This window comes from Pantherophis guttatus, chromosome 15 (genome assembly GCF_059756535.1).
Source record: "Pantherophis guttatus breed Tessera chromosome 15, ASM5975653v1, whole genome shotgun sequence".
Lineage (NCBI taxonomy): Eukaryota > Metazoa > Chordata > Lepidosauria > Squamata > Colubridae > Pantherophis > Pantherophis guttatus.
The window spans coordinates 2,295,334-2,311,566 of record NC_142077.1 but is presented as its reverse complement, the minus strand read 5'-3'; the positions used below and the strand labels follow the sequence as shown (position 1 = coordinate 2,311,566).

Here is a 16,233-nt window from a genome sequence, read left to right as displayed (position 1 = left end):
GGAGATGACTAGGCTGAGGCCGAAGGAGGGAGGGAGGGAGGAGTCAAGGGCGTCATCGGTCTTGAGTCATCTTTGCAACCACAAGAGTCCAGTCTGCCTTAAATTATGTTCGCTCTTATCTACTACCAATTTGCTCTGGAGTATAGTTGGACCTCCCTCTTTTCTGTGGCAGATATTGGAAGACTGCTATCATGTCCCCTTAGTCTTTCTTGTCAAAGTTAGAATATTTTGGACAGGTGATGCGACACCCAGAAAAATACGGCATACTTCACTTAATCACCGCCTTGAGTCCTACGGGAGAAAGGCGGTATAGAAATATAATAAATAAATAAATAAATCCTCCAAGGAAAGATTGAAGGCGAACGAGGAGGTCCAGGCAGAAGAAGAAGATCATGGCTTCAAAAATCAAAGGAACCAGCTTGGACAAAACTCAAAAGCACTTTTTTTGTGCAGCTGTTGATAAAAATAGGCTCGCGCAACATGATCGCCAACATCCGATGACGGATACGGCACAAGAAGAAGCAGAAGGTATTCCCAAATCCTGCAGCCGTTCTTCGTATGTTTTACTTCAATCATCTTTGTTGCTCTATTTCGCCCTTTTTTCCAAAGTCTCAACATCTTTCTTGTAATACGGGGGACCAAAACTGGATGCAGTATTCCAGGTGCGGCTTTATTAAGGCTTTATAAATCAGTGCCAATACTTCAACTAGTAATCATACTAATTACAATGAATAATCATACTAATGCACAAGAAAAAAGGGGGGAAAAAACATGAGTGCCATCGTTTAATTGGAGACAAGAAAAGGAACAGCTCGGGAGCAGAATAAGAAAGTCGAGAGATGTTATTTTGGGGGGGGGGTTAAAAAAAGGGGGGGTTTATTATTTCCCTCCGGCTTTTTTCTTATGAGTCGGCGGTGGGGCAGGCTCGGAGCTGAGCGACGGGACCTTGACGCCTTTCTGCTTCAGCATTTGGTGGAAGTCGAGACGGTCGGTTATGATTTTCTGAAAGACAGTGCCGTCCGTCAGGAAGGGGAGGGGGCAGCCTCACCAGGCCAGGGGTCTCCCCCTTCCTCACCCCACTCTGCCTTTCCACCATCCCAACTACTCCAGGTTACCTGCAAGGCCTCTAAAATCTCTTCGTCTGCGATTTCTGCCTGCGGGGACTTGGTGCCGGGGGTGCTGTAAGCGGCTTGGATAATTTTGCTGCGGAACCTTTCAAACTTTCGAAGAAAGAGAAAGAAAAGAAGAGAAGAGAATAATATGAGTTGGAAGGGACCTTGGAGGTCTTCTAGTCCAACCCCCTGCTTAGGCAGGAAACCCTACACCACTTCAGTCAAATGGTTATCCAACCTCTTCTTAAAAACTTCCAGTGTTGGAGCATCCACAATTTCTGGAGGCAAGTAGTTCCACGGATTAATTGTTCTAACAGTCAGGAAATTTCTCCTAAATTCTAAGTTGCTTCTCTCCTTGATTAGTCTCCATCCGTTGCTTCTTGTCCTACCCTTGGGGGCTTTGGAGAATAGCTTGACTCCCTCTTCTTTGGGGCAGCCCCTGAGATATCGGAAGACTGCTAACAGAACAATTCAAACTCGGACCACACGTCTTCTGAATAGTTTTTAATCCCAGAGCTATAGTTGCACTCAACAATGAACTAAAGGGCCCACCATCAGTGAGCTGTTGGACAGCATTACTTGGTCTGTTGTGTGGATGTTTGGGTGGTTTAGGGGTGGGGAATTTTCGGTGGGTGGGGGGTGTTTGGGGATCATCATGTGTGTTGGGCTTGTTCTCTGGGTGTTACGTGAATTTCGTTGTATGGGTATACTGTGTATATACGTACAATGACAATAAACTTTATATATATATCATGTCTCCCCTAGTCCTTCTTTTCATCATACTAGCCCTACCCAGTTCCTGCAACCGTTCTTCATATATTTTAGCCTCTAGTCCCCTAATCCTCTTGGTTACTCTTCTCTGCACTCTTTCCAGTCTCAACATCTTTTTTAGAGGATAAAGCTGGAGGAACGTAGAATGGGAGGAACGAGGCAGCTGCTAGTGGCTTCCTAAGATTTGATGTTTGGTTCCCAGCTGCCCTGCGAGGTAGACCACATTAGAGCCCCAAGGTCATGCCAGGCTAACGCTATTTTTATTACAAGGATACAGTACAGGTACCATGTTTCGCCGAAAATCAGACCCTGTCTTATATTTTTTTGAACCCTGAAATAAGCGCTTGGCCTTATTGCCATGCGCTCAAAAGCCCGATTGGGCTTATTATCAGGGGATAATGTCTTATTTTGGGGGAAACAGGGTAGTTCTCGGCTTGCAACATTTAGTGGCCGTTTGAAGTTACAACGGCACTGAAAAAAAATGACTGGGTTTTTTCTGCAACACCCTGCTGGCTCATAGTTAAGTGATGCCTAGGAAGCAGTTACTGCACACTTACGACTGTTGCAGCGTCCCCGTGGACACGTGATCAAAATTTGGACGCTCGGCAAACTGGTTCCTATTTATGAGGGTTGCGCTATCCCCCCCCACCCCCGGGGTCCCCGGTTTCCACTTTCGCGACCGTCCGACCAAGCGAAGTCGATGAGGGAAGCCGGATTCATTTAACGACCGCGTTCCCAAGCTTACCCGGGCGCTGACGCTCTCCAGGGTGACTCTGGTCTGCTGTTCCGCCCGTTGCAAAATCTCCAGCTGCTTCTGGAGTTCATCCTGGCTGCTCAGCTGCTTCCCGGCCCGATGCTGGTTCACCAGTAACTCGGAGTGAAGCTGCTGGACGTTGGTTTGCAAAGTGTGGATGGCCTGGTCTCTGTCTGCCAGCTGGACTTCCAGCTTGGTCACCTCCTGGGCAGGAAGGAAGAGGAGGGGGGGGGGAAAGGGCAAAATTATAGAGAATCCAGACACTTGTTTTTCAGGGCACCCCTAGAACAGAAATAGGAAGAGAACATAGGAAGACAAGTAGGACTAGGACTAGGAAAGGATAGAATGCAGAATAGAATGGAATAGAATAGAATACGATTAGAGTAGAATAAGGGATAGAATAGAATAGAATAGAATAGAATAGAATAGAATAGAATAGAATAGAATAGAATGGAATGGAATGGAATGGAATAGGAATAGGAATAGGATAGGATAGGATAGGATAGGATAGGATGGAGAATAGAATGGAATGGAATGGAATAGAATACGAGTAGAGTAGAATAAGGGATAGAATAGAATAGAATAGAATAGAATAGAATAGAATAGAATAGAATAGAATAGAATAGAATAGGAATAGGATAGGATAGGAAAGGAAAGGATAGGATAGGATAGGATAGGATAGGATAGGATAGGATAGGATGCAGAATAGAATGGAATGGAATGGAATAGGATTAGAGTAGAATAAGGGATAGAACAGAATAGAAAGGAATAGAATAGAATAGAAGGGAAGGGAATAGAAATAGAAGGGAATAGGAATAGGAATAGGAATAGGAATAGAATAGAACAGGAACAGAATAGAATAGAATAGAATAGAATAGAATGGAATGGAATAGGATTAGAGTAGCATAAGGGATAGAATGAAATAGAAATAGAAGGGAATAGGGATAGGGATAGAACCGAACAGAACAGAATCTGTAAAGGGGTGCTGAGAATTGTACTTTCAAATCTGCAACCTTCAGCCAATGTAGATTTATAGCAAAGTAAAAAACTGGTAGTTTCAATTCCTGTCTGGATTATCCCACAAGGCCTTGAGGGTCTCATCCGCACAGGTGTGTGTGTGTGTGTGTGTGTGTGTGTGTGTGTGTGTGTGTGTCCGAACTGCCGACCTTTCGATCGGCAAGCCCAGCGTCTTAGCCCCTGAGCCATTGAATTGACAGACCAGCCCATTCTGTCGAATGGTTTACACCCAACCCAGAGCAGAAATCCACCGATAAGAGATCCAAGGGAGGGGAGAGGGGGGGAGGTTCCCTTACCTGTCGGAGTTTGCAATTCTCTCTCTCGATGGTGCCCATCATTTCTTCGTGTTTCCTCTCCTCCCGCAAGTTGGAAAACTAAGAAGGGAAGGCGGAAGCGGTGAAAAGCTCCCGCGCTGGGGATTTCCAACAAGCAATCTTCAACAATCATTCCAACAAGCAATCGTTTTTTTTAAAAAGGAACGCACAAAAACGAGAATCCGTGGGATTCTTGCCCCCCCCCAACCAAATTAGTTAGCAGAATGCTGCAGCTGGCCCATCCATCACATTTTTCCTTCCTTCCTTCCTTCCCATCCATCACATCTTTCTTTCCTTCCTTCCTTCCTTCCTTTCCTTCCTTCCTCCCTCCCTTCCTTCACATCCATCACATCTTTCCATCCTTCCTTCCATCTTTCCCATCCATCACATTTTTCCTTCCTTCCTTCCTTCCTTCCTTCCTATCCATCACATCTTTCCTTCCTTCCTTCCTTCCTTCCCATCACATCTTTCCTTCCTTCCTTCCCATCCATCACAACTTTCTTTCCTTCCTTCCTTCCCTCCCTCCCTCACTTCCCATCCATCACATCTTCCCTTCCTTCCTTCCTTCCTTCCTTCCTTCCTTCCTTCCCTTCCTTCCTCTCTCCCTTCCTCCCTCCCTCCCCATCCATCACATCTTCCCTTCCTTCCTTCCTTCCTTCCTTCCTTCCTTCCTTCCTTCCTTCCTTCCTTCCTCTCTCCCTTCCTCCCTCCCTCCCCATCCATCACATCTTCCCTTCCTTCCTTCCTTGCTGAGAGCAGAGTCCGAATGCCGACCCTGTAAAATCCATTTTTCTCGACCGTCCTGCTGCCTAAGCCCGTTGACCGACCTTATTCGACATGGCCTCCAGCTGTTCGCCTCGTTCCCGGAGTTCCTTCTGCAAAGATTCTTTCTCCACCTCAGCTTTCCGGAGTTGGGATTCCCCGAAGGACAACTCTCGTTGCAGGGATGAAATCGCGCCTGGAGAAACAAGCGGGAGGGCAGCAGGGCACTCTACTACTCTATACTCTACTCTATTACTCTACCATTCTACTCTACTACTCTACTTTACTCTATTAATTCTATTCTATTTCCAATTCCAATTCTTCTATTCTATTCTATTCTATTCTATTCTATTCTATTCTATTCTATTCTATTCTATTCTATTTCTTTTCATTTCTATTCTATTCTATTCTATTTATTTCTATTTCTATTTCTATTTCTATTTCTATTATTTCTATTTCTATTTCTATTTCTATTTCTATTTCTATTTCTACTCTACTCTACTCTACTCTACTCTACTCTACTCTACTCTACTCTACTCTACTCTACTCTACTCTACTCTACTCTACTCTATTTTCCATTCTGGGTTCTGGAGGACCCCAGGGGTACCTGTAGCCAGCTCGTACTCGTTCCGCGCTTTCTGCAGCTCTTCGTAGAGGATTTCGTTCACCTTCTGGAACTCCAGCAGCTTGTAGAGGATCAAGGTGTTATCCGAGTCTTCCAGATCGCTCGAGTCGCCTTCCTTCACTTTGGATTCGCTGCTGGAGAGCATCTCCTCCTCTATTTCCACCAGGCTCTGGGAGGCGGTCGGGGGGGTGGGGGGTGAGGGGAGAAAAAGAAAAGTGTGTTGTGGTTGTGTTGTTATTTACGGACAGGGGTGGGTGGGAAGGGAAAGGGGGAAATCCCATTGTCTTTCTGATGCTTCAAGGACAGCGGAAGGCAACGCGGTAACTTTATTCGCTCTTGCGAATGCGGGCAGGGCTTGTCTTACGGCCGCGAGCGAGCCCGAAGCCTTAGTGTTGCTAAGCGAGGCGGCCGTTAAGTGAGCTTTGCCCTCTTTTACGACCTTTCTTGCCAGGGTCGTTCAAGGGAATCGCTAAGGTTGGTAAGTTAACTCGTGGATTCCCCCGTTGATTTCGCTCGTCGGAAGATCGCAAAAGGGGGATGGCGTGACCCCGGGACGCGGCGACGGTCGTAAACACGAGTCCGTTGCCAAGCACGGGGAAGTTTGGTCACATGACTGTGTGGGGAGGCCGCGACGGTCGCAAGTGTGAAAAACGGCCCTCAGTCACTTTTTTCAGTGCCTTTGTCACTCCGAACGGTCGCTAAGCAAAAATCGAGAGCTATCTGTAAGGCATGTTTTTTGGCACCGCAGGAAGTCCTTGGCTTACGACAGTTCATTGAGCGACCAAAGTCAAAATGGCAATGAAAAAAGCGACTTAGGACTTAGGTTTTTCACGCTTTTACGACCGTCGTAGCGTCCCCGCGGTCGCACGATCAAAATCCCCAAGCTTGGCAACGGACTCGTATTTACGACGCCCGCCGTGTCCTGGGGTCACGTGACCCCCTTTTGCGACCTTCCCCAACCGGCAAACTCAATGGGGAAAAGCCAGTTTTGCTTAACGACTGTGTTCCTGACTTAACAGCTGCTGTTGATTCACTCCGAAAGTTCATTGAATGGAGTAAAATTCACTGAACGCACGTCTCAACTTAGCCACAAAGGTTTGGGGCTCCACTGCGGTCCTAAGTCGAGGACTTCCCATGGACAAGTTGTGATTTTCTCTACGTTGCGGCCCTCGACTTAACAACAGTCTGTTCAGTGGCCATTCGTTAAAATTTGGATAAAATATAGGATAAAATAGAAAATAGAGAAGAGAAGGGAAGGGAAGAGAAAGGAAGGGAAGAAAAGAGAAGAGAAGGGAAGAGAGGAGGAGAGGAGAGGAGAGGAGAGGAGAAGAGAGTAGAGTAGAGTAGAGTAGAGTAGAGTAGAGTAGAGTAGAGTAGAGTAGAGTAGAGTAGAGTAGAGTAGAAGAGAAGAGAAGAGAAGAGAAGAGAAGAGAAGAGAAGAGAAGAGAAGAGAAGAGAATCCACTGTGGTCGTTAAGTCGAGGACTAGCCTGTATTCCTGTCCCGTCCAGGCGTTTCTCCGGGTCTTTTACCAACCCCGTTTTTTTTGGGCCTTCCTACCTCCTTCTCGAAGTGGTCCAGATCCCCCTGCTCTTTTAAGAGCTCTTTCTTCACAAGCAGCGCTTTCGAATCCAGCGCCTGCTCCGACCGGCTCAGCAGCTCTTTCAGGCGCTCGAAATCTTGACTCGAGTCTTCCGAAAGGTCGACCTGGTCCACGTAGACCGAGGGAATGCTCTTCTGCCCGAGGTCGGACGACGGGCAGACCCCATGCGTGGACAGCTGGGTCAGGTCCCATTCGGACGAAGGCTCCGCTTTGGCACGCTTCTGGGAAGGAGATTTCAAAAGCAAAACCTGATGGAGGAGGCGGGGGGGGTTGGGGGGTGGAGGGAGGGGTGTTTCTGCAGTTGTTCTCCAATTCTGAAGGTTTGGGTTTGGCAGGAGGTAGCGTGGGTACTCCTCAATTTACGACGGTAAGGAGCTTTCCCATGATGGCCATAAATTGAGGATTAGCCGCGTTGCCTTCAACGCATTTTTCTCTATTCTATTGCTATTCTGTTTTTATTTTCTACTTTATTCTATTCTATTCCATTCCATTCCATTTTCTATTCTATTCCATTTTCTATTCCGTATTCCATTCATTCTATTCTATTCTATTCTATTCTATTCTATTCTATTCTATTCTATTCTATTCTATTCTATTCTATTCTATTCTATTCTATTCTATTCTATTCTTTCCTTATTCTATTCTATTCTATTCTTTTCTTATTCTTATTCTATAAAACTTTGAGGCTTTAGGGGGAGGAGGAACCAGGTTCCGGCAGCGATCAAGACTCGAGACAAGCCTGGGAAGCAAAGAAAAGAGAGCGAAGTTACCTCTTCCGAAGTTCTCCCTAAAATAGAGGCCTGCCATTTCAGGAGCTGCTCCAGCTGTTTGTGCATTGCCTGGACCTCTTCCCGCAGAACGGCGATCACGCCGTCCTTCCGGATACACTCGGCTTCAAAAGGAGCCAGGCGGGTAATCTCTTCCTCCAGCCTATTAAGACTCAGATCCTGGGAAGGGAACAAAAATTCCTTTTAGCCCAACATCCCCACGATAAAATACCCCCTTCCAGATTTTCTATTCTAGACCTCCACGGGACTCGCAAGCAAACAGCACCTGCCTGTTGTTCCACCTCGACCACACCTAGAGTCCTGCATCCAGTTTTGGTCACCACACTATAAAAAAAGATGTGCAGACTCTAGAAAGAGTGCAGAGAAGAGCAACTAGGACGATGAGGGGACTGGAGGCTCAAAGATACGATGAACTGTTGCAGGAACTGGGCATGGCTAGTCTAGTGAAGAGAAGGAGAGACAGGATAGCATCTTCCAATATTTGAGGGGCTGCCACAGAGAGGAGGGGGGGTCAACCTATTCTCCAAAGCACCCGAAGGCCAGACAAGGAATGATGGATGGAAACTGACCAAGGAGAGATTCAACCTGGAAATACGGAGAAGTTTTCTGACAGTGAGAACAATCAATTGACAGAACAGAAGTTGCCTTCGGAAGTTGTGGGAGCTTCATCCCTGGAGGATTTCAAGAAGAGGCTGGACTGCCATCGGTCAAAAATGGTGTAGGTCTCCTGCTTGGGACGGGGGGTTGGACTAGATGACCTACAAGGTCCCATCCGACTCGGTTCATCTGTTAATCTGCAATCTGTTCCTTGCAAACTGCTCCCTTCAGCCCCTTTTCTGACCGCTCGCCCCATATCAAATTGCAAGATGTTATTAAACTTTTGCAAGTCGGAAAAAGGAGCCGCGAACTCCTTTTGGGCAAACCTGACTCTCTTCTTATCACGTCCCGAAAAAAATCTCTGGCCAAACCCTCTTCCGCCCTCGTTCCTTGCGGGTTCGAATCCTCACCTTCTCATGAAGCACGGGGATGTACCAGGGCATCCGGGTCCCGGAGCGGGCTTTAAGCTGGCCTGGGGGGACCATGCCTTCTGTGAAGCTCTTCCATTTGGGCAACACAATCTCCGAGGAGGAAGAGGGATAAACTGGGAAGAGAAATGTCACTCAAAGACAACCCAAAGAGGACAGTCTGCACCCCAAGGGCTGCTGGGTTTCCCCCCCCTTTTTGGGGGGGGATGTGGGGGGAACAGAGGCTGGCCTATAGAAGAGATTCTTTGTAGTTCAGGGTTGAAACAGAGGAGGAGGAGGAGGAGAAGAAGAAGGAGAAGAATTGTGGGGTCCTTGGTTAAACTTCACACCTTTCAAGGTTGACCAAAGTGCCATTCCTGCTATAAAACTCTTCTGTTTTGTGGGGAGGGTGATGTAATTGAATCCAGACAAAGAAACTTACATCTGATGCGACTCCTTGAGTCCCAAACGTCGGGATTTTGGATCAGGGAATTCCAGTCGTCCATGGATATCTGGGAAGTCAGACTCATGGTGCTGAGGTTGGTAGGGAGATCCCCAAATCTGGAAATGCTGCTCACTGGTGGGGAGAGGAATGGGGTGAGGTGGGGACAGCAAGCAGAGAATTCAACGCTGACTCTTTCACGTCTGGGGTGGCGCGAAGACTCCTGCCTTGGGGTCGGGGGTTGGACTAGAAGACCTCCGAGGTCCCTTCCGGGACTGGGATTCTGTGCTATTCTACGATAAGAGGACTGAAGCTTGAAAAATGTGGATCCACACCGCGCTATGCGGCTGTTTGCATTAGCACGAAACATGGACAGATAATTCTGGATTTACAACCACCCGTTTAGTGGCCATTCGAAGCTTACAGCAGCACTCTAAAAAGGACCGTTTTTCACACTTAACGACCGTCGCAGCGTCCCCAGGGTTACGTGATCCAAATTCAGACTCTAGGCAACCGGCTCGTATTTATGACGGTCGCAGTGTCTCAGGGTGGGGTGGGGGGGGGTCACATGATCCCCTTTTCCGATAAGCAAAGTCAACGGGGTGGGGAGGGAGCCAGATTCACTTAACAACCGTGTGACTCACTTAACGGCTGCAGGGATTCCCCAGGAAGGCCGTTGAACGGGGCAGGAAGTTCGTTTCAACGACCGTTTCTGGCCCGGCGACGGAACTTTGGGGTGGGGTCGTTAAATCGAGGAATTACCTGCAAAGTGCAATTTCACCGACCGCCCAACCAAGCCGGAGTGGGCAACAGGGAGGCCGAGCAAGTGACAAAATGGACCTGCCAATTGTTGAGTCTTTACCAAGGAGCGGTGCTGACGTCGCCTGGTTGCAATACTGAGGACATCCGGGCCGTTTCAAGAAGCATTTCTGCAGCAACGATGAATCGGAAAAATCACTTGGTATATTGGACATCTTCCTTTGTTCCTCGGCCTGGGAGACGAGAGAAAGTTAGAGTCAACGCCTTCTGGTTTATCAGGATTTTATTTTATTGATTTTATTTATTTGTCAAGCGTGTATAAGGTAACAGAAATAAGTATAAACACGATTATGAATACAGGAAATGGATACGGATAAACGGGGGACAGTAGGACAGGGACAGTAGGTAGGTTGGTGGGCTTATGCCCAAACCCAAACCCGTTACAGACCTTTTACAAATGGGGTGAGGTCAACAGTAGACGGTCTACGGTTAAAGTCTCAGCTCAACCGTGGCCGTCAGCCGAGGACTACCTGTATTAATAGCTTTTCCAAATATTAGCACGACTAATGATCCTTTTGCAAGCTGACCAGTCGAGCCGTTGCATACCTATAATATAATATATTATATTATAATAATAAATAAATACCTGTTTCTCATAGTAACGTCTGACAGCGTGAAACGCTTTACTGGGATGAATTTTGTCACTGCCTGGATGATTCCACAGAAGCGTCTGTTGGGGGGAACTCGTCTTCCGCAACTCGCCGATCCCCTTCGTCATTAAGGTAAGATTTTTCTCCATGAATGCAGAAACCTCGTCCTCTCTTCCACCTAAAAAGCCCTGGAAATTTTTTTTTAAAAAAATCAAGTTTTAAAAAATTATCGTGCCCCATCAAGATGTTGTCGACTCCATCCCAGATTTTTTTAAAAAAACAAACAAACAAACAATCCAGGACCTGGTTTGAAAGGGGGGAAATAAAGAGATGATCTCTCTGGCTGTATTTATTTCATTTCTTTAAAAAGAAATAACTATGGCTTTCCATCTGCAATTGAATGGCTAGCCATATTGGGGTGGGGGGAAAAAAAAGCAAGAACATAAAACCATCACCCAGAAAATATCTACGTTAGGAGGAAAAGGCTGGGCAAAACATCGCCCAAGATTAAAAGCTAACATTCCTGTATTTTTTATTCCTTGTGCCAGTGACATAGTTTGAGTCACAGGCCTTGCTCAACACTCATTTCAATTTAATTCAATTTATATGCCGCCCCTCTCCGAAGACTCAGGGCGGCTCATGGTTTAAGGGAGCCCATGGCTAAGCCATCTTCAGGCCAGCCCTTCTCTCAGACCAGCCCACCTCACAGGGATGTTGTTGTGGAGCAAATAGGAGGAGGAAGGAGCATTATGGATGTTTGCTGAGACAGATAAATGAGATTATAATCAGCAAACATCCATATGTTCCAATATGTACGTTATATCTATGTATATCTACGTATGTATCTATGTATATCATATCTATCTATATCTATCATATCTATATCTATCTATCTAATCTATCATATCTATCTATATCTAATCTATCTATCATATCTATCGTATCTATCTAATCTATCTCTCTATCTATTATCTATCTATCTATCTATCTATCTATCTCTATCTATCTATCTATCTATCTATCTAATCTATCATATCTAGCTATCTATCATATCTAGCTATCTGATATTAAATATATATCATTCACATATTATTATATAAAGTAATAATTATAGTAGTAGAAGTAGAGGAGTCAAAAATGTAGGATTGGTAGCCAGGCTGAGCTCTTCTTCCTTTCTGGCGGCTTGAGCAGAGAGTAATCCTTGGGTTTGCCAGGCTGGGGCTGATGGGGATGGTAGTCCATATAGTCTGCAACAGGTTGGAGGAATCCAGCTTACCTGCCTGAAAATAAACACACGGAGTAATGTCTCATACACTCATGTCAATAAACCACCATGACAGACTGGACGGCTAAATTAACCCACTTTTGAGACCCTCATTGTGATTCACATTGGTGCAACAACAGACTAACTAGGTTTATAAGTAACCTGGTTAAGGCCAAGGAAGTTTGGTTGTTTTTTTGGGGGGGGGGATATTATTGTTTATAACAACAACTCAAATTGTTGGGTCCTGGGATCGGTCCCCCAAGCCAATTTTGGGGCCAAAAAGAAACTTCTTCAATTTAAGCCTCAGCTATAAATGAGGGAAATTAAAAGCGTCCACTTCTATTACAAAGGAACCTAAAATCTCCATCTCGTAACCCAAAATTTCCCCTCAGTTCCTCAATGAGGACTAGCTACATGCTGCAGCAGGGTTTATGAGCACGTGACCAAATCCCTCCTCCTCCTCCTCCCCCCTCCCTCCAGGAGGTTCAGGAAAGAAGGGAGGGCGGGGTTTATGGGCACGGAGAACAGAGGGGCGTGGCCAGTTGACAGAGGCGGGGCCAGATAAGACGTTTGTGGATGAGTGGGGAGGTTTCTTACGTTCGCTCCCCTCGGACCCTTCGCCGCTTTAGGCCCGGGGGTCGCTCAACGGCTCTCGGGCCTCCTTTTTCAGGTAGGCCAGCCTCGGTTGCTTAGCAACGCGAGGGTGGAAAACTCGACGCGCGGTGCGATGACGTCAGCACCTGCGACACCCGGGAGGGCGCGCATGCGTGATCGAGGGTAGACGGGACGAGAAAGGGCACCTCCGCACGGGCGATCTGATTGGGGCGGTTCGGATTCCGGACTCCGCGCATGCGCCTGAGGGTTGCTCTGGATCAGCGTGGATTTTTGGATCTGGGGTGCTTGCGGGAGGGATCTTAAAAGGATCGCTTTTTCCGGGCTACTGAGTGGGGGATCGCGGCTGGGAATCCCGTCCTTGCAGGTAAGGCAGAAAATCACCAGGTGCAGCTTATTCATTTCTCTTTCCAACTTGATGCATAATAATAATTATAGTTGCATCAACTGCACCGGTTGAATTGCAGGCTGCCCTGTTGCAAGAAGCTGTTATTGCAGAGGACGGGAAGTCAACATCACCATGGTCCAATTAGGTAAGTGGCATCACCGAAGGCTTTGTACTCTATATCTCCGTGCCCACCACGCCAGCTTGGGTCAAGATGCATGCGCCTTGCAATATTATGTCTACATTCCCTTACAACAACCTTGTGAGGTAGGCCGGTATCCCCATTGTGATTTACCTTCAGAGCTTTCTCTGCTGTTAAGGGGCGAATTTCCCCCTTGAAAAAAACCATGACATGACAGCTAGCTGGGTGACTTTGGGCCAATCACTGGGAGACGGGGAGTTCTAGTCCCGCCTTAGCCATGACAGCTAGCTGGGTGACTTTGGGCCAATCACTGGAAGTCGGGGAGTTCTAGTCCCGCCTTAGCCATGACAGCTAGTTGGGTGACTGGGCCAATCACCGGGAGACGGGGAGCTCTAGTCCCACTTTAGCCATGACAGCCAGCTGGGTGACTTTGGATCAACGACTAGGGAGATTGGGAGCTCTAGTCCCACCTTAGACCCTTGGCAACCGACTCATATTTATGAGTGTCCCGGGGTCATGTGATCTCCCTTTTGCGACCTTCTGACGAGCAAAGTCAGACCCGCTTAACAACCGGATTACTCTAGGAAAGTCATAAAACAGGGGGTAAAAACTCGCTTAACGGCTGTCTTGTTTAGCCGCCGAAAGATTGGCCGTTGACGTCGTAAGCCGACAACTCCCCGCATTGCTGACTGACGATCGTCTTCCCTCCCAATTTCCTCTTCAACCAGGGCGCTCCCTGCTGAGGAAGTACCGCAACGTCCGTGTGGTCATCCGGATGTCCCTCGGCGGTTGCACGAACCGGCCTTTCTATCGCATCGTAGCCGCCCACAACCGACGCGCCCGGGATGGCAAATACCTCGAACAGATCGGCTGCTACGATCCGCTGCCCAACTGTTACGGCGAGAAGATTATGGGGCTCAACTTCGACCGGTTCAAATATTGGTTTGCCTACGGAGCTACTCCGACCAAGCCCCTCGAAAAACTCCTAGGTAAAGGCTCCCCCTTTTGGTTTCGGGTTACACGTCCTCGGCTTAACTACGTCTTAACCGAGCCGAAAATTTCTTGAAGGTACATTTCAGGGAAAAAAAACCCTCAGGGATCCTTCCCTGGGCGTGAAACATCTTTTCACCGGTAGCAAATGGAGCTCGAAATTTCTGTTTTTAAGTGAGACGTTAAGTGAGTTTTGCCCCATTTTACAACTTTTCTGGCCGCAGTTGTTAAGTGAATCCAGCTTCCCCCTTGAGTTTATCAGAAGGTCGCCAAGGGGGCTGCGACTGTCGTAAACACAGACGTCTGAATTTTGATCACCTGACCAATGGTCGTTAAGTGTGAAAAACAGTCCCAAGTCTGTTTTTTCAGTGCAATGGTCACTTTGAACGGTCACTAAATGAATTGTTGTAAGGTGAGGGCTACCTGTATTGGTTCTGCTTTTGAAAATTGAATTTGTAAAATACTTTTAGCCAATTTTATTTTTTATTTTTTTTGAAGACTACGGGGCCGTCCTCGACTTACGACCATTTGTCAAGTGCCTGTTTGACAGCCCTCTGTCACAATGGCACTGAAAAAGGGATCACCAATTCTCTCAAGATACGTCCGTTGCAATGTCCCGCGATCGCTTGATCCACGGTTACGACCATTCCAAGCAGCTTCCGACATGCGAAATCATGATTTTATTCATTTTATTCATTTAAGAAAATTTATATATTCATTTAACTTGCTCTCGGTGACTCCGGGCAGCTTACAAAGATAGGAATGATGTAAGTCGGTGGTGTCTTGCTTAATGACCGCAGCAAAAATGTTTGTAAAGTCAGACAGAGTCATGCAATGCCTCCCTTAATAGCAAATGTTCCGGTCCCAATTATGGCCGTAACGCAAGAATTCCCTTGGTATTCATTCGGTTGAGACCGGTTTGCCCGAACCGGTAGCGGAGATCGTGGGTGGGCCTGCCCCGGTGCTATGCTATCGTTTTTAGGCATTTTTTTGAGGCCGGGTGCATGCACGGAAGGAACAATATCTGAAACCCATCGCTGCCCCGTGCGCTCAATATTTTTCCTATTGTATTTGCAAAATACTTAACGCGCAGAGTGATGCGCTTTTTAATACATATATTTTTTTAAATTTTTAGGTCTTGCTGGATTTTTTCCCCTGCACCCGATGACTGTCACAAACGCGGAGCGGTTCAGGAAGAAAAAAGCCCAGGAAGCAGAGAAGGCAGCCGAAAACGAAGAAGGAGAAAAGGAAGATTTGGACGAAAAGCAGGAACAGCAGCAGCAGCAGCAAAATTGATCCGCGGAGTGAGAAAACCTCACAGTTGGTTGGAGACTGAAAGGATAACATTGATTTTCTTTTTTTTTAATACATGATGTGACTTCCGTCTACGAAATCTCGCCCTGGATTCTCGCTATTTTGAGGTAAAGTTGGCTCCAGTCTTTTAAAAGAGACGCACAAACCTCGTCGTGCACCACAAACAACAGGCCGGCTTCGCACAACCCGGAACTCGTGTCTTCCTAACCCGAGCGGCTTTTTGCGCGATTAAATCCCAAATTTAAAACGAATCCCACAAAAGTTTGAATTCGATGCGGCGCAAAGTCGGTTCAGGAGGGTCGCGGCTGTGCTGCGGCATTGTTTAGCGGAATTGTAAATAAATATGAATTTTCTGCACTTTTTAGTAAGTCTTTCCCAGAGAAAGCACATTTTCCGTAGAAAAACGGAACATAATATTTTTCTGAAACGGGGACGTTTTGAGATGGCAGCGGCCGCCATCTCGGGGTCTCGCTGGGTAGCGCGGACGATAGGTGTGGTGGTCGCAGAGAAAGTCACTGTAGAAAGGTTGGGGAAGGGTGTTTTGAGCCAGTCCCCTCCTGGCAGAGGTTCTGTAGTCATTCGCCGCGTGCTGGCTGCGAGTGCGAGTTTTCCCGTCCTGTTTCTATAACCACCACTCGATTTTCTCTCCGAGCTTTTTCAGCTGCGAACACCAAGAGGTGAGAACGGAGTGTCTCTTCAGCGCTGGTCGGAATTCGAGACGGGTCATTTTCCTGTTGGAAAAAGGGAGAAAAGGATGTCAGGGAATCCTGCCTTGGGCTATGCAGCTAGTCCTCAATTTACAACCATTTGCTTAGTGGCCAAAGTTACAATAGCAGTGGAAAAAGTGACTCATGACCATTTTTCACACTTAACAACCGTTGCAGTATACCCGTGATCAAAATTCAAGACACTTGGCGAGAAAAGTC

The 16,233-nt window shown here is 47.0% G+C and overlaps 3 protein-coding genes across 7 annotated transcripts in view; 1 reads left to right on the top strand and 2 right to left on the bottom strand.

The window, feature by feature from the left end:
• Positions 1-757: 757 nt before the first annotated feature.
• Positions 758-12,599, bottom strand: CCDC27 (coiled-coil domain containing 27). 3 transcript variants are annotated; one of them, XM_087879268.1, is made up of 13 exons: positions 12,462-12,599; positions 10,597-11,880; positions 10,054-10,183; positions 9,192-9,326; positions 8,753-8,886; positions 7,728-7,904; positions 6,915-7,178; positions 5,338-5,524; positions 4,796-4,926; positions 3,951-4,028; positions 2,629-2,841; positions 1,116-1,220; positions 758-1,002 (listed from the first exon to the last, which is right to left on the bottom strand). In XM_087879268.1, exons 2-13 carry the CDS (start codon positions 10,747-10,749, stop codon positions 880-882), a joined length of 1,830 nt encoding a protein of 609 aa, XP_087735394.1. In that variant the 5' UTR covers positions 10,750-11,880; positions 12,462-12,599; the 3' UTR covers positions 758-879. The 3 variants fall into 3 exon arrangements, with proteins under 3 accessions (XP_087735394.1, XP_087735395.1, XP_087735393.1); XM_087879269.1 differs by having other exon boundaries at positions 10,054-10,120; XM_087879267.1 differs by lacking the exon at positions 12,462-12,599 and having other exon boundaries at positions 10,597-12,253.
• Positions 12,391-15,664, top strand: MRPS16 (mitochondrial ribosomal protein S16). Of its 2 annotated transcripts, none has more exons than XM_034408441.3 (4): positions 12,391-12,843; positions 12,944-13,009; positions 13,732-13,992; positions 15,129-15,664. In XM_034408441.3, exons 2-4 carry the CDS (start codon positions 12,997-12,999, stop codon positions 15,287-15,289), a joined length of 435 nt encoding a protein of 144 aa, XP_034264332.2. In that variant the 5' UTR covers positions 12,391-12,843; positions 12,944-12,996; the 3' UTR covers positions 15,290-15,664. The 2 variants fall into 2 exon arrangements, with proteins under 2 accessions (XP_034264332.2, XP_034264333.2); XM_034408442.3 differs by having other exon boundaries at positions 12,407-12,534.
• Positions 14,655-16,233, bottom strand: part of LOC117659688 (uncharacterized) — a 15,724-nt gene continuing 14,145 nt past the window's right edge. Inside the window, exon 14 of one of the 2 annotated variants that reach the window (XR_015730055.1) lies at positions 14,655-16,038. Coding sequence is in view for 1 of the 2 variants with exons in the window: in XM_060694199.2 (XP_060550182.2) it covers positions 15,883-16,038 (156 nt within the window). In the remaining variant the exon portion in view is untranslated. The remainder of the gene's footprint in view (positions 16,039-16,233) is intronic. The other variant, XM_060694199.2, reaches the window with a different exon arrangement.